Below are 18,368 nucleotides of genomic sequence, written 5' to 3'. Positions count from 1 at the left end.
AGAGGTAGGGACCATAACGGGGAACAGCAGCAAAAACGCAGGCCAGTCTCTGGGGAATGTACAGATAGGGCCAAGCTCATCTTGACTAAAGGTGGCCATACACGTTACAATTATTGTATACAATATTGCATCTCATAGCATATCGGTTTTGCGATGAGATCAGATTAGATGAGATCTAGTACAAAAAGTATGTGCTGCACATACTTTTTGTACTCATCGCTAAACCGATATGCTATGAGATGCGATATTGTATACAATATTGTATACAATAATTGTAACGTGTATGGGCACCTTAAGCTTCTGCACCTAGGCACAGAAAATGCTTCCTGTCATCTATTGTTCTCAGCTGCACTACAATAGAGAGAACAATAAAGCAAGGGGATTAACAGGGGATTAGTGTGACTGGTCTTTCCCAAATAATCCTATTAAAGGCCAAGAAGAAAGAGGCTACACCTTTATTTGCCTTCAGCTATGCTCATGTACGCCGAGAAACATGGCACCAATGTCACTACTGCCGCAGCCATTTTGAATTGCCGTAGACCTACTGGAGTAGCCGATGTTCCTGTACGCTAATGCTGAGGACTTAGCGATGGCTGAAGTGGGCATCTATATCCTTTTCTTTTCTATACCTTGTTACATACTAATTATGCATCCGTCATGGGCTGGTGACCATCGCTCTAAAATCAAACATTTGGACGCCCCCTCCAGAAATAATGCAATTGCTCCTACATCCATAATCTGGTAAGCAAGATATATTACTATGAGTAGAGTGCACTGGGCATGATATAAGTGTGGAGGTACATTACTATGAGTAGATAAGCGCAGAGATGTACACTACCGTTCAAAAGTTTGGGGTCACTTACAAATTTCCTTATTTTTGAATGAGGATAACATTAAACTAATTATAAATACCCTCTATACATCGTTAATGTACTAAATGACTATACTAGCTGCAAACGTCTGTTTTTTAAATGAATATATTGGAGTATAGAGGCCCATTTCCAGCAATCATCACTCCTAATGGTACATTGTGTTTGCTAATTGCATTAGAAGACTAATGGATGATTAGAAAACCCTTGTGCAATTATGTTAACACAGCTGAAAATGGGTTTGCTCATTAGAGAAGCGATACAAATGTTCTTCCTTTGAGCTAGTTGAGTATCTGGAGCATCACATTTCTGGGTTTGATTATACTCTCAGAGTGGCCAGAAAAAGAGAACTTTCATGTGAAACTCGACAGTCTATTTTTGTTCTTTAAAAAAAAAGGCTATTCCATGTGAGAAATTGCCTAGAAACTGAACATTTCCTATAACGGTGTGTACTACTCCCTTCAGAGAACAGCACAAACAGGCTCCAGCCAGAGTAGAAATAGAAGTGGGAGGCCCTGATACACAACTAAGCAAGATGACAAGTACATTAGAGACTCTAGTTTGAGAAATAGACGCCGCACAGATCCTCAACTGACAGCTTCATTTAATGGTACCCACAATGTCTACGGTGAAGAGAGGACTCTGGGATGCTGGCCTTCTAGGTAGAGTGGCAAAGAAATAGCCACATCTGAGACTGACCAATAAAAGGAAAAGATTAATATGGGCAAAAGAACACAAACATTAGCCAGAGGAACATTGAAAAAAGTGTTATGGACAGACGAATCAATGTTTGAGGTATTTGGATCACACTGAAGAACATTTGTGAGATTCAGAACAAGTGAAAAGATGCTGGAAGATGCCTGACGCCATCTGTCAAGCATGGTGGAGTTAATGTGACGGTCTGGGGCTGCTTTGGTGCTGGCAAAATGGGAGATTTGTACAAGATAAAAGGGATTTTGAATAAGGAAGGCTATCACTCCATTTTGCAACATCTTGCCATACATTGTGGACAGCACTTGATTGGAGCCAGTTTCCTCCTCCATCAGGACAATGACCCAAAGCACACCTCCAAACTATGCAGGAACTGTTTAGGGAAGAAGCAGGCAGCTGGTATTCTGGCTGTAATGGAATGGCCAGCACAGTCACCTCATAGAGCTGTTGTGGACGCAGCTTGACCGTATGGTACGCAAGAAGTGCCCATCAAGCCAATCCAACTTGTGGGAGGTGCTCCAGGAAGAGTGGGGTGAAATTTCTTCAGCCTCAACAAAATTAACAGCTAGAAGGCCAAAGGTCTGCAATGCTGTAACTGCTGCAAAAGGAGCATTCTGCGACGAAAGCAAAGCTTGTAGGACAAAATTACTATTTCAAATAAAAATCATTATTTCTAACCTTGCCAATGTCTTCACTATATGTTCTATTCATTTTGCAACTCTATTTCATAAATTCTGTTCTCATGTAAAACACGAAGTTGACGGGATGACCCTAAGCTTTTGAATGGTAGAGTAGTTCTATGTGTTGAGTGTGCAAGGTATAAGCTACGTGTTCAGGGTATTCTTCAATGCGAAAATACTGCTTTACACATTTTTACTTGTGTACCAGTAACTAGTAGTGAATTACTAAAATCTCTTTAATGTAAAGATGTACTAAGCCTTGGAGAGAGATACAGTGGAGAGAGATAAAGTACAAGCCAACTAGCTCCTAACTTCCACAGTACAAGTTGTGTTAGAAAATGGCAGTTAGTAGCTTATTGTTGGTAGCGTATTTATCTTTCCTTTATCACTCTCCATTGTACATCTGACCCCAAATCTCACTAGTGTCACAGCCTGGAGCCTCCAGCCAGCCTGCTGCAGCAACATGTTCCTCCACCACAGACCACGAGTTACCTGGACAGCAGCGGAGATTAGCAGGAAGGAGACTATCAGGTAACAGTATGGGCCGTGCTGCATGGACTGTTTGAAACCGCTACAAAATGGCAAAACCTTCCCCGACAGCCATGCATATGGATCTGGAAAATAAGAAAAAATGAAATTGTAATATACAGTGATTACTGCAGTTATAAAATATACATTTACTGCAGGTATATACAAGTTACAGCAATGTCTGCCCACATTGTGATAGCACCACCACCTCTATGACCTCGAATGGCATCAGCCTGTCAATCAGAGGGCACTGCATGCCATCACACAGAACTTTTTCTGCTTACGCAGTCCCACAACCGGGCTAATGTACATCTCTGAATCGTATACGGCCAATCCTCATACGAGCGGGATTGGCCGTATATGACCCGAAAATACGAATGAAGAATACAACAAATTTACAAAGCTGCCGTATAATCCTCATTTGTATTCTCCGATGTCGTAGACGTTTGTACACGTTTGTATTCGTATCCAATTTGTATACGGCCGCCAAATACGTATGAAGCTGCAGCATCGCACGGAGCAGTCAGATTTGTGCAATGCTGCCCTGTTTAAAAAATATAATAAATAAATAATTTAAAAAATGACAACCAGCACCAGGCCCAAGCACCAGGCGGGGAAGCCATTTAAAAAATGGCTGTCTCCAATCTCTATCAATGACAGATCCTATTTTGAACAACATGGAGATAAAAAATATTTCTCACCATCTTTCTCCTTGACTCCTATAAAGAGGACAGCTGTGCAGAATAAATACACGCATCCGATCACACCGGCAGCAATCATGTAGACATTTCTCTACAAGTAAATACCACTTAAACATTTAATCCATTAGTACATAATTGAAATGTAAATTAATTAATTATTCATAAATACAAACACTTTATGAATGGATGGAACATATCATATGACCAATCTGCTCTAATATACTATCTGCACAGAAGTTACTCATCCTGCTCGTGACGCCAAATATACCTCGGACCCTGCTCTCCTGGCTGCAATAAAACAAGACTAAAGCAACAACTGTGAACTTTTATGTGGCAGTGCAAAGTGTAGAAGGTTGGCCTTTGACCCAAATCTAAACTAAACTTTTCTATAAAGAAATTCTTATCCCCCCCCCCCCCCAGAGAAAAAGGAAAATGTTTCACAATTATCCAAACTTACTATAAGTAATCATACTTTGGACTACAAGGTTGTGTAATTCCAGCCTTGTTGCTCCTCCATCCCACCCTTCAAGGTGCATGCAAACATAAGCACCAGAATAGAGCAAATCTGCATTGGCGCATATGCATTATTTAAAGCTATTGTCAGACAAGCTCTTACTTACGGCGTGAAGCTGGTAATCTGCTGATCCTGGAACCAAGAACGTGGTGTTTACCAGAGAGTCTGTGACATTCACAGTGACGTTTACAGTCCCGTTAGTCACATGACAGTGATGGGCAGTGTGGGCACTGGCAATTATTTGCCCTTGCAGTGCTGCTCCAATAAGGGTCCCGAGCACCTCCATTGTCATTCCTGCAGGAAAACACAGGGCGCCACAGAGGGGCTGAAATTCCATTTGAACTCATTCCTGTATGACATTATTTTTTACTCCACAAAAAGGGATTGTGCACATTCATCACAGGCGTTATGCATGTAACCTAAGTTAAATCCCAGGAATTGAGTCTAATGGGTACCCCAATCTTTTCCATGAACCTACAAGACAGGATTGGCGCTAACAGTGGGGGAACCCAATGGGCTCACTAGATGTCTGCTGTCAAGCAGGACAGTGATAGAGTAGTAGTAGTAGTTGGTTTATTTATAGAGGCCGAGCTAGGTGCAGGGCCGCCGATAGCTTATGGGCTTGCGTGTAACGGACATGACAGTGAGAGTATGGCACTTACTGTATGCAGTGGCTGAGTCTCTCTCTGTCTGTTCTGTGCTAAGAAACATCGTTAGAGTTGTGTATGGAACATGATAAATCTACAGGAAACACAGAAGTATTACTTAGTACAAATGTAAAGGTGTACTATTCATTTAATAAATATATATAAATATATAAAGAGACGTTTTCTCTTGACAGCTTCTAACTTGTCTGACACAGTTTATAAAATGACAAAACTGGTTGGTTGCTATGGGCAACTCCACTTTATCTCTCTCCAAGGTTTGATACAACTCCCTCCACATACTGCACAAAGACTGTGGAGCTCTAATCCTGCCATTAGTGAAGTCAGGTATAGATGTACACCTTCAGGTGACTTTAATTTACTGACATGTTTGATGTTTGTGCCCTCATGCAACTTTGACAAAATATATAACTTATTTTCTATCTTCTTTCTGCACTTTGAGATCTAATAGGTCGACATTGACAGAAGGTCGACACAAGCAAAATGTCGAGGTGGCTACGATTGGGAATGGTAAAGTGTGACGAAACATGGTGATTGAAGTTACACAAGCTCAGGTGTCGACACTGACAACAAAAACATGAAAAAAATCATGTTGACCTTTTCATGTGTCGACCTTTTCCATGTGTGTGTGTGTCAACCTTTTTATCAATGTCTACCTAGTGTGTGTCCCCTTGTATGTGATGGCAGATGTGCACAGGGAGTGCACATCTGCTGGTAGCTTGTCCGGTTCGGACCATTCCAGCTTCCACCTAATCCCCAGGTCTGCATCAATATGTAACCCACATGCGAATCACCCAAGACCAATCAGTTACATCCTCCTGCTGCCAGTGGAGATGCAAAGTAATTGCACAGTGATGCGGGTGCGGATGTGATCTGTAGATGCGGGTGTTCAGCTACGCAGCATGTGCATTGTAGAAACACGGAACATTCGTCCGTACAAAAACATTGATATTTCCAAGGATTAATAGTCGCCTAAGTCATGTTTATTATTCATACTCAGTGGCGGTTTTTACCTATGGGCTGCAGCCCCGCCAGGTAAGATCCGCCACTCTCTCTGCCTAAAGTGAAGCCAGATGTAGTCTGTGAGACTGCTCTGGCTTCACTGTGACTGGCAATAACTTCCTATTGAAAGTCCGACCTGCCAGTCACTCAAGGCATCCCCTCCTCTATACTGGTGAGAGCTGCCACTGTTCATACTGATACCAATTTAGGGCTTAATGCAATTAGAGGCAAAATCAGCCCAAATTCGCCCAAAAACACTCAGAGCCCTACAGGGCAGCGAGCTGTAAAGTGTGGTGTAAATGTACGTATTGAGCCCAAAGTCTGAAGTTCAAAATGCTTTTTTACTAAATCCCCACCAGGTGGCAGCAGAGAATTATAAAAGTAGAATCTGCATACTGTATACTAGGGTTTTACAAAGTTTTTTTGGTACTTGTTTCCTAGCACGGCCACAACGATTTAGATCGTTGTGGTCGTAAGATAAAAAATCGGATCGATCGCATCGCATGCGATTTGGTCGCATGCGATGCGACCGATCCGACCGACCGATTTTTCACCCGATTTTTTTTTTTTTTTCACCTGATTATTTTCAATTGCCCCCCCAAATGTTACTAAGTGGGCTAGACCCCACGATAGACGTCAACCCGAAGCGTGGCGAGCGCAGCGAGCCCGCGAGGGGCGGCGGTGCGCGTCCTCCGACCTTTTCATTCCCCTACTATCCACTAGGGCGTGGAGTGAGAATAGAATAGTGTGGCGAGCGCAGCGAGCCACCGAGCCCGAAGCGTGGCGAGCGCAGCGAGCCCCGCGAGGGGACGCGTATTCTATTCTCACTCCACGCCCTAGTGGATAGTAGGGGAATGAAAAGGTCGGAGGACGCGCACCGCCGCCCCTCGCGGGCTCGCTGCGCTCGCCACGCTTCGGGTTGACGTCTATCGTGGGGTCATGGCGGGCACATAAAAAATGTGAAATGGGTCATATTGGCCCATTTCACCTTTTTTATCATTTTTCCCTATGTGAGATGGACTTAATCAAGTCCATCTCATCTTGTGCCATTATAATGGCACAAGACCGACAAGATCCTCCCGATTTCAATGTTAAAAGATTTTTTAACATTGAAGTCTATGGAAAAATCGGGTCAATCGGTCGGTCGCATCGCGGCCGATTTTAATTGGTCGCGACCGACCGATTGACCCGATTTCTGTCAATCAAAGGGAAAAAATTGTAAAAAATCGGCCACATCGTGAGGATCGTGTCCCTTAATTAAGAGCCACGATCACTCACGATTGTGGCCGTTCTAGGAAACAAGTACCGTTTTTTTATTCCATGACCAGAGTAATACAGTATGTGCAGTATTTGGTATGCAGTCCCTGGGTTGACAATGTCTAGGTTGACAGTCACCATGTCAACATAGGTGTCCCCAGGGGGGGGGGGGGGTGCCCAGGCACCCCCTACTGCCCAACACACCCACATACCCTTGCTTCCGACACCGCATCCAGCCTTCAACCCACAGCGAATGGGCTGCGCTGGTCTATGGTTGGCACCTAAGAATGGTCGACATACCCTAGATCGACTTTGACCTAGGATATTCTTTATCGCTCACTTGGTGGTCCCATACCTTGAGCCAACACTGATCCCAAGACTCCACCCACTTCAGAGAATGCTGTGGGCGGGGTCTGTCTCAGCAAATCATGGAGTCAGTCGATAGAACAAGAGATTGCACGTAGCGGGCACTATTGTGGATCTGATTGGTTACTCACCGTGCTCAGAGCTTGAAAGCAACAGTAGAAGAGCAAATACCAGAAGACTCTCCCGGTCACAAAGGGGGGGACGAACCACAAGAAGAAATAGGAGAGCACCAGGAATGGTGTGCACCCCAGCATCCTGCGGCACAAAGAGACAAGAATAACTGCACGCACATTCCAGCATACTCCTGCTGAGCTGATGTAGAACAGTCCGTCAGGCTCCTAGGGGGAAATTACTAAGATGGGAGTTCTATTTTACATGGGCTGTTGCTATGGGCAACCAATTCGATTTTTTTAGCATATTCTAGATGATAATAGATAGTATCTGATTGGTTGACTACAGCAACATCCCATCTGAAATAGAAGTCCCAAATTTCCCTCCTTGGGCTGTACTATAACCTTGGAACAGTAGTTTCCTATATACACTTATGGGTATAGTTGGCACTCACGATTCATGCAGAACCGGTATATACATTCTCCATGTCCGGCCCACCGCCGTGTCCTCCACGCAACACTTGAATATAGCAAAATGACACTTGCTGTACTTCATTGATGGACAACGTGATTCTCTTCCAGTGCAGCACGGTCGTCCTCTGATGTGCGCCAGTGCGCAGCGGCTGAGGGATCATATGCTAATTACTCAGGAGGCATCTTGTGTAAACAGATGCCTCCTGCCACCTTGTCAGCTCTGCTGCTGCATCTTAAGACGCAGAACCAGATCATCTGCGCGATCTGCGGCTGTCCTAGAAGTCATCATACAACTAATGTTTTTATATTCCCAGGGCCAGTGAAGATGCGCCCATTTTCTGTAACACTGACCGTCACCACCGTTCCCCCACCCCCAAAAGGCCGCAGTCATGCTGTAACTAAGGGACACTGCACAGATTGTTAAACATTGGGGGTCAGATGTACTAAGCTTCAAAAGTGATAAAATGGAGAGTGATAAACAGCCAGCCAATCAGCTCCTACCTGCCATGTCACAGACTGTGTTTGAAAAATGTCAGGCAGGAGCTGATTGGCTGGCTGTTTATCACTCTCCATTTCATCACTTTTGAAGCTTAGTGCATCTGGCTCTGGAGATGTACAGAAGCCTTCAGGTTTGTGTACATCTCTAAATTTGGTGCCCATCCTCGCTGCCTGTCCGACCTCCGACTCGGCCTCACCTCCCGGCACTGAGGAATGGCGTCACGTGCAATACATCGCATATGAAAGGACTGCATGCGATCCTGCTGCCCGGGAAGGTCCGGTATGGCTCAGGGGGGGTCGGATGGTCATACGCTGTTGCTATAACTGTGTCAATAACTTAGTGCCCTGTTTAATTTATACTATTTTATACAACATGATGTTTCCACTGTACCCTGGCAGTTAGTACAAAAAGGGGCCAAAAATGGACTGGGCTCACTTCATGTCATTAAACCCCCCAATATATAATTAAATCATAACTGCAATGCCCATACATAGGGATACGGTCATTGTGTCTACAGTAAGTTGGTCGACAATCATTAGGTTGACATGGTTCTAGATCGACATGGGTTTAGGTCGACAGGTCAACACAAGCATTAGGTCGACAGTGTCTAGGTCGACAGTCAAAAGGTCGACATGGGGATTTTCACTGTTTTTTAGCTGACATGTGCCGACAGGCGGTATTTCATGCTCTACCATCCACTAGGGCGTGGTGGGAGAATAAAATAGTGTGCCGAGCGTAGCGATGCACCGTGTTTGAAGCATCACGAGTGAAGCGAGCGTTGCGAGGGGCTGCGGTTCACTGAAAACAGCGTCCATGGTGACGGTGACGACATTTGAGTAAAAAAACTGTGAAAACCCCCATGTCGACCTTTTGACTGTCGACCTAGACAATGTCGAACTAATGCTTGTGTCGACCTATTGACCTGTCGACCTAAACCCATGTCGACCTAGACCCATGTCACCCTTTCCCCATGTGGAATTAACATTGCCGACCTAATGACTGTCGACCAACTTTCTGTAGACCAACCCCATACACAACTATACAACATTATATATGTTCATGTAAATAATGTCCGTGTCAGACAACATCACAGCCGTCCCCTGGCAGATTTTTGGAATCTGACTGTTCTGCAAATAGTGAGCTGTAAAAAAATCAATCTGTGTAAAGAACAAATGGACAATGCCGGTCACCAGACCTGTGACACAATGGAGACCCTCTGAGGGAAGTTCCATGATGCTCTGCAGAATAATGGGTAGAGTCGGGGTGAGCGTGTTTACGTCGGCTGAATGTGCAGTGATAATGAATATAGACAGTTCTAGCAGTGCCTGCCGGAGCTCACCCTGTGCCACATGGGGGGACATGTAATGTGTGATAGCAGCCCCAGTGCTCAGGAAGGATGCTACGTACAGAAGGGGAAGCTATGGGTGGATTCTTATTGGTTCACAAGGATCGGTCCTCTTATGCCTTAAGGTCCTGGAGGAAGCCAGGTTGGCTTTCACAGGAGAGGGACGTACAGAGCTGTAACTGGGTTATACAGAGCATACGTTACATACAAGGTATAAATAATAGGAGAGTTTCCCAACTGTAATGGCAGACTTTGGGGAACTCTGAATTAGAGCATGCGGTAAGGTGGAGGCAGCCACCTGTTATTTTCCTCACACAATGGCCCTTATTCAGATCTGCACTGCAGATGGGGCAGATGTAACATGTGCAGAGAGAGTTAGATTTGTGTGAGTTATTTTGTTTCTGTGCAGGGTGAATACTGGCTGCATTATTTTTACACTGCACCTTAGATTTCAGTTTCAACACACCCCCCCAAATCTAACTCTCTCTGCACATGTTACATCTGCCCCACCTGCAGTGCACATGGTTTTGCCCATTTTGAGAACAAATTTGTACTGCGATCAGATCTGAATAAGGGCCAGGGTGCGAACCATAGGGTCGACAGTGTCCAGGTCGACTAAATGTCTCATGCACTAGCTCAACGTTAACATTAGGTCGACAGAATCAAGAGGTCAAAATGTCAGCAAATAAAAAGGTCTACATGCGATTTTCCTATTATTTTTGTCAATGTCAACATCTGTTGACATGGACCCTGATTTGGTGTAGCACGTACCCTTGCACTTCCGAAGCACGAAAGTCCCTAAAAAATCGTGATAAACTCATGTCGACCTTTTCAGGTGTTGACCATTGCCATGATGATTTTTGCTTGTGTCAACTTTCTGGCAAGGTCGACATAGTGCATGTTGACCTCTTGTTCTAGTGGACCATTCATGGCTGAGATATCACCCAGATACCCTTACACAGGATACTCGGTCGGCCACACTCCATAGGGCACTTTCAGGGGTACAAAAATGGGGGAAAGACCTGCCAGGGATGGGTAACCACACACCCAAGAGTGCGGGACCAAGCCTCCTTCACCTGCTCACCTTCCGAGTATGCATTGCATAGAGCGGCCTCATACTTCTACTACCACCTCTCCCCAGGGCTCGACACTGACAGATCTCTTGGCTCACTGAGGGCCAGATGCAATAAGCTTCAAAAGTTATAAAATGGAGAGTGATAAATAGCCAGCCAATCAGCTCCTGTATGACATTTTTCAAACACAGTCTGTGACATGGCAGGTAGGAGCTCATTGGTTGGTTGTTTATCACTCTCCATTTTATCACTTTTGAGACATCAGCCATCCAGTTCCAGTGATACAGATAAACTAATGGGTTTACCACCACTGTCGCTGTCCGCAAGCTCGGGTGCTGAACTGATCCACCTTACAGAGCAGCCAATAGAATATGATCTATATTTCTATAAAGAGAATGTTTGCTCTGTCCTTTGGCTTCATGGTGCCAGACTTTGACCTAAGCAATGCTATTGCCACCAGGATAAGGGTTAAAATCCCGCAACAGTGATTTCTGCTGCATTCTTTCCTCCAGAGTTCCTGTTATTTTGCACCAGGGCTGGACAAACCGGTCCTCGAGATCTACCAACGGTCCACGTTTTCCAAATCACCTAGCTGGTGTACAGGTGTAGTCATTACTAACGGTCACATTTGTCAGATCACCTAGCTGGTGTACAGGTGCAGACATTACTAACTGTCACATTCCCCAGATCACCTAGCTGGTGCACAGCTGTAGTCATCACTAACTGTCACATTCCCCAGATCACCTAGCTGGTGCATAGCTGTAGTCATTACTAACTGTCACATTCCCCAGATCACCTAGCTGGTGCACAGCTGTAGTCATTACTAACTGCCACATTCCCCAGATCACCTAGCAGGTGCACAGCTGTAGTCATCAATGACTGTCACATTCCCCAGACCACCCAGCTGGTGTACAGGTGCAGTCATTGGTAACTGTCACATTCTCCAGACCACCCAGCTGGTGCACAGCTGTAGTCATTACTAACTGTCACATTCCCCAGATCACCTAGATGGTGCACAGCTGTAGTCATCACTAACTGTCACATTCCCCAGATCACCTAGCTGGCGCACAGCTGTAGTCATTACTAACTGCCACATTCCCCAGATCACCTAGCTGGTGCACAGCTGTAGTCATCACTAACTGTCACATTCCCCAGATCACTTATCTGGCGCACAGCTGTAGTCATTACTAACTGTCACATTCCCCAGATCACTTAGCTGGTGCACAGCTGTAGTCATCACTAACTGTCACATTCCCCAGATCACTTAGCTGGTGCACAGCTGTAGTCATTACTAACTGTCACATTCCCCAGATCACTTAGCTGGTGCACAGCTGTAGTCATCACTAACTGTCACATTCCCCAGATCACTTAGCTGGCGCACAGCTGTAGTCATTACTGTCACATTTTCATACATGCTGCAGTAATTCCTACTATAGATCCACAGGATGCCTGTGTTTGCCTAAAAGCTGTCCCATATAGATTCCCTGCTCTGACAGGTCTTAACCAATGCACTGCGGATAATAAGTGGGGCTAGTCCTCTGTATATCTACATCTGCGCGGCCGAGTCCCATCTTTAGTAAAGTGCTGATAACGAAGCTAAAACACTTACAGTGCAGCGCTGGTAATCATTACCGACGTGGAGTCGACACAATAGTAATCGGCATCTGATACAAGAATCACCCCTGTCCTGGGTAGATCCCAAAAAAGTTCAAATAATTCTAACTAGTTACCAATCTGTCAAAATGATGAAATAATATAACAATAATGTTAGCGCCTGCAACTGTGCGCGCCCGAACAGAGCAACACTGGATGGCATTGTTTCGTCAGATGCCATCTAGTGGCTGCCTGCGAGCAATACACTTAAATTCCCCCCAAAGAGGTGAGGACCTTCAGCCTTTTATTATATTTGAACCATATTTTTGTCTTGGCGGTGATGTTCCCCTTACGTCATTTACAAACAACTTTAGCCGCAAACTAAGGGCCTGATTCGGTTTGGCTCACTAAGCAGCGTACATTTGCTGCTTAGCGAGCCGGTAAACACCGCCTGCCGGCATGCGGGCGTACGGGTGAAAAATCATTCGATGTTCACCGACCATCAAATGATTTTTCACCCGCAGTCTGATCTGACTTTTATCTGGACCTGAGATGGGAGAGCAGGGGGTGGGCACTGATGTCACGTGACATCAGCCTCCCACCCGTGACGGCTTCGCCACGCCTGTGTTCGCATGGGAGTGCCCAGCATTTTTGTGGGCACGCTCAGAAAGCTCTGGGCATCCCTATGCGACAGCCCCCTGCCCACCCACTACCCTCCCGATGTGTGCGAAGACTTTGGCGACTGTGATAGTCACTGAAGGCGTTCATACGTCGGACATGCACATGTGTATTTTCACTGATACGCATGCGCAGACCCGCACCATCGGACCCCAGACCGGATTCAGAAAGGTAAGTTTGGACTTGAATCAGGCCCTAAATGACTTTATAAAGCATTGCAGCAACAGCGCCCTCTACTGGGAATAATAATACCATTCAACGGGTACGGATCATAGGATAGACAAGAACTAGGTCGACACCACTAGGTCGACGTGACTGAAGGTCGACATGGGTTATGTCGACATGGTCATTAGGTCGACATGGGGAAGGTCGACGGTCAAAAGGTCGACATGGGGTTTTCCGCTTTAGGTTATTAATATGTCATTGTATGCAACATGACAGAACACGATTGTAACACAAATGTAATTATCTATATGTCAGTTATAGATACGGGATGGGGAACCTTCGGCCCTCCAGTTGGTGTTGAACTACACATCCCATCATTCCCTGCTATAACTTTGCTATTTGGCCAAGCTAAAACTGTTGCAGGGCATGCTGGGATGTGTAGTTCAACAACAGCTGGAGGGCCGAAGGTTCCCCATCCCTAATATAGATCAAAGCCAACCATCTTAGGTAAACCCCAGGTTCCTTCTGATATTCTCCTGGTGACCCTAAGAACATAGATAGAAGGATATAAATCACAGTGTTATCCCTGTAGAGGCCGACATACAGACAGGATGGCTCGTTATCTTACCATGGCATCAAGCGGCCTATTCCCGTCCATCGGCTTTTGTTAATTAAAAATCCCACGATGGGATCTGTAATCCCACCCCAGGTTTTCCCAATGCACAGCACCAGAGAGGCCTGGAACGGCGTGATCTGGAATAAAGAAGAAGCGATGAATTACTGTTCCTAAAATCTAGTACGTGGGGCCTGATTCAGACCTAGCGAACAGGTTAACGGAGCCTGACCGAACGCCCGGAGGAAAAATCAGTTGATGGATGCTCACCATCGAATGATTTTTCCTCCATTCCTGGATAAACGTAGGTCTATACTTACCTTTATTCGGGACGGAGATGGCTGAAAAGGGGGCGGGCACTGGTGTCATGTGATGTCCGACGCCCACCCCCAGCAGGCATTGTCACACCTGCCTCTGCAGGAACACCCATAAAAGGCCAGACGTCGCCTTGCTTCCTCCCCCTTGCGGCTCCCTGCCCGCCCCTCCAGGAGCGACGGCTTGGCCAGTGTAGAACTCGCCGAAGCTGTTCTCTCCTGGGGTTGTCACATGCGCAAACGCCGACCATCGGGGACAGAGACGAATTCGGACCTGAGCAATCGGTCTGAATGGGCCCCATAATTACCAATGTATGCTGTCACCTGAGTCTCACACGCAGAACACTGGCTTCAGAAACACCCCTGTTCCCAGGAACGCTCCCCGCCGCTGCCACCAAAAAGTCAGCAGGATGTCAATCATGCCGACATTTTGGGGGTCATGCCAGCAACATCGCATCCCTCTGCGGTGTCTCAGACCTGCGGGCTCCCTGCGTGAGGAGAGGGCAGGCAGCCCGCCCCCCGCACCTGCATCATCGGGGAATTATCATGGGAACGCCCATTAAACGCTGAGTGTTCCCATAGGCAAATTCCCTGACCCACCTCCCACGCCCCTAAGCGCATCCCCAGCCCGGACTTCTGTGTGCGAGGGCATGCGCATAAAACCCTATGCGCATGCACAGTCGCAAACAATCGGTCCCCCGTGCGAACGCGTGGGGAGACGATTGATTTAGAATAACCCTCATAGGACCTGACAGTTTGTGTACAACTACAATTGTGAGTGCACTGTGCGTGTGCGGAATGGTGTCTGTGTTTTTAGGAGGTCCACATATACAGTCTGGGCGCTGGTTGAGGTGAGCTTGTCCGGGTTCATTGGTCGCCTTGACTACAGCCCATTTTTGCCATTCTGTACTGTGTATCGTCATATGTGGATCTTGTATTTGAAATGATTTTTTAATAAAAAGAAAATAAAAGGACCATTGTTTTGGAGCCAGGAGGAGTTATTTTAAAGAAACCCTGATAGGAGTCGACACATCTCGTTGGTGTAAGCAATTGTGTGAGCAACTATTATTGGTCTGTGGTTGGGGTGGAATTACATAAAGATACCTTTATGTGTGTATAAAAATTGGAAAGAATGTAAGCTTGATGTAAGCTACCCTTCGTGTCTGCACATTGTGGTGACCCTTTACAAAGAAGTTTACACCCACCCATAAGGAAAAAAGAAATAACTTTTTCTCCCCATATTGGATATTATTTTACTAAACTATATTCCCTCTTCTCTTTCTTGGTTTTATATGCCCTTGAGGAAACAAGGAGAGGAAGAAAAGAAGAAGAGGAAAAACTCATTTATCCTTTTTACTTTGTGGACAGTAAGCGATTAGAGCGCCATTGGAGAAACCATCATATTGTTTTTTTGTTTACGTGTGCGGAATGGGTCCTGTATCCGTGCATGCTCTGTCCAGTGGCGTCAAGAGGGGGGTACTTTTTACCCGGGGCCGGGTCTACTGGAGGGTCCCAGGTCCTGCTCCCCCATTGCAGGGAGCCGGGCAGTGGGGAGAGAGAGGTCAGGCTGCCACCGCAGCACAGCCTCACCAACCAGCTCAGCACACACTGCTCAGTGCCGTGTGCTGCGCTGGGGAGAGAGAAAGCAGCAGCGGCAGCCTGTCCTTTCTCTCCCTTTTGTTTATTTTTTTTTCCACTGAGGTTTGTCCACGCCCCCTCCATTTTACCGAGGCCCGGATGACCTGTCAGCACCACTTGCTCTGCCCCCGCAGTGGGGGTGGAGAGCGATAGAGACCACTTTATAGATGTGCCCAGATAAGGGGGACTGCAGCCCTACGCAGCCCATAGGTACAAATGTAAAATATATCTTCAGCCTGTACAGGGTTCCATTGTCCTTACCTGAGCTACATCTAGGAGGTAGATCTGCAGGAAGAAGGCGGAGGCGCTCCCTGCCACCTGGTTAGGGGCCCCCCCTACGGCATAGCACAGCTTGCTGATCACAGACAGTCTGCAGTGCCTGACCTGGAGGAAGACGGAAGCATTGTTAATAGAGATCTGAAATACACAAGTTCTGTCTGTGCCAGTGACATCGTCCCCGTGGTAGTGGAAGAACCGGCTGGATCTGTGGCAGAACAGTGACTATATTCCAGGAGTCCACGTGCGGCTCTCGGCGACAATTGTATAATGGAATGGTTCTTTCTACCAGTGTATATGTTCTCTTCCTAAGCCTCAGTGCAAGAAGGGAATGTCGTTCAAATGAATGGGACAGAGGGGGTTATTCAGACCTGATTGCAGCTATGTGATCAGGTGTGAACAACCCCCAGAGCTCACACGGGTGCCGAATGACCTCCCGATAGTCAGGATCCCAACTTACAGGGGCTATTCTCCCTGGTGGGAGTCCACGACCCCTATAGAGGGAGAATAGAACCTGTGGCGAGTCCGTAAAGGGCTTCAATGTGCTCGCTCCCCTGTTGGAGTACCGGCAGTCGGGATACTGATGTTGTTATACTGACCATCGAAATCCAGGCTACTGGACCACTATACCCCACGGAGCTCAGACAAAGGGGTAACAGGATTACCACCAGTTTTCTGAGATCTTCTAAGCTCCTATGGCTATGCGCAGTGCAGCACAGACAGTCCTCCTACACAGTGATCTATTGTCTGCATACATAGTGCTCTCACCAACAGTGTTAGTGCATACGGGTGTGTTACCCAGCCTCAATATACCAAGCTGCACAAGTGAGGCACAAGGTCCCATGCGACTTAGCAGGGGGTGTGGTATAGGGTTCCGACAGTTGGGATCCCGACAGTCACTAGCCCGACATCGGGATCACGACTGCCCGGACTCAGCCAGCATGGTGAGCGCAACAATGCCCCTTGCGGGCTACGCGAGCCACCTAATCTATTCTCCCTCTATGGGGGTTGTGGACTCCCACGAGGGAAAATAGCGGGTGGCTGTCGGGCATCCGTCTGTCTGCGTTTTGACAGTCGGGATCCCGACGTCGGGACCGCGTCCGGCAGCCGTTTGCAGCGGGGAGGGAGGGCCGGGGGTGGACAGGAGGAGAAAAAACAGGGCTCTCCCATGGGTGCATGGCTGGGCCGATATCCACCGGGGGCAGGCGGCTGACGTCACAGGATGTCAGCCGCCTAACCTGTCTTCATCCTAACGCTCGTAAATGGTGTATACAGGTACAAATCTCAGCCGCTGTATCACAGCACTAAGTATACAGGTACAAATCCCAGCCACCACATTACAGCACTAAGTATACAGGTACAGTCTCAGCTGCTGTATCACAGCACTAAGTATACAGGTACAGTCTCATCTGCTGAATCACAGCACTGGATATACAGGTACAAATCCCAGTGGCTGCATCACAGCACTACAGTAAGTATACAGGTACAGTCAGGGGTCTGGCTCTGCTCCCCGCTATACAGTGTCAAAATCAAGCTTCATAAAGTGATGAAGTGGAAAGTGATAAACAACCAGCCAATCAGCTCCTACCTGTCAGTTTTCAAATCCATCCTAATATGGCAGCCAGGAGCTGATTGGCTGGCTGTTTGTCTCTCTCCATTTTATCGCTTGTTGAAGCTTAGTGCATCCCTAAGTGTTTCCCTAACTGTCCCTAAGTGTTTTTCCAGCTTAACAATGATATTAATAAGACACATTGTAGATTCAGTTACTCACTGTACCCATAAGCACTAGAGACGTGCATTGTGGGATTGCGATCTTTGGTGCGATAGTGCGGTGACCACACAAGTTTTCCTATAAACAGTCTTTGGCTTTCTGAGAGCCGCCGTTATCTGTCCATCCCACCAAGCAGTCAGCAGCTAATTGACAGACATAGAGAGAAAGTTGCCCTGGGTCTGTCAGTCTATGGGAAACTGCAGCGGCCAGATAAGGGAAGAGCTCCACTTATCTGCCACCATACATTTCCCAGAAGCCCTTAGTAAGCAAACTCAGCCACTCGGTTCTCCAGGCTGTACCCTGGTCAGGAGCTTTCTGTCACAGGCGCTCCCTCACCAGAACATACACACAACAATAATACAGTGGGCGCTGCGGATCCCTTGTGGCGCCATATAAATAAAGGATCATAATAATAACATAGAAATATATCATTCGACAGCAGATAAGAACCACTTGGCCCATCTGTCTGCCCCCTTTTTTATCATTAAGGTAACCTCAACCCATTTTGATCCTTGAGCTAGGTACA

General features: G+C 46.7%; 1 protein-coding gene across 2 annotated transcripts in view; it reads right to left on the bottom strand.

Moving 5' to 3' along the window:
* The window catches only part of MFSD2B (MFSD2 lysolipid transporter B, sphingolipid), a 36,512-nt gene that overhangs the window by 7,901 nt on the left and 10,243 nt on the right, over positions 1-18,368 (bottom strand). Inside the window, exons 2-8 of one of the 2 annotated variants that reach the window (XM_083178627.1) lie at positions 16,057-16,179; positions 13,859-13,983; positions 7,425-7,548; positions 4,666-4,744; positions 4,110-4,297; positions 3,490-3,580; positions 2,753-2,874 (exon numbers count right to left, since the gene is read on the bottom strand). In XM_083178627.1, coding sequence (XP_083034753.1) covers positions 2,753-2,874; positions 3,490-3,580; positions 4,110-4,297; positions 4,666-4,744; positions 7,425-7,548; positions 13,859-13,983; positions 16,057-16,179 — 852 coding nt within the window. Of the gene's footprint in view, positions 1-2,752; positions 2,875-3,489; positions 3,581-4,109; positions 4,298-4,665; positions 4,745-7,424; positions 7,549-12,403; positions 12,778-13,858; positions 13,984-16,056; positions 16,180-18,368 lie in introns of those variants that run through there. The other variant, XM_083178628.1, reaches the window with a different exon arrangement.

This window comes from Crinia signifera, chromosome 3 (assembly GCF_055691185.1).
Source record: "Crinia signifera chromosome 3, ASM5569118v1, whole genome shotgun sequence".
Lineage (NCBI taxonomy): Eukaryota > Metazoa > Chordata > Amphibia > Anura > Myobatrachidae > Crinia > Crinia signifera.
Note: the sequence above shows the minus strand (reverse complement) of the source record. Positions and strands in the feature narration are given on the sequence as shown.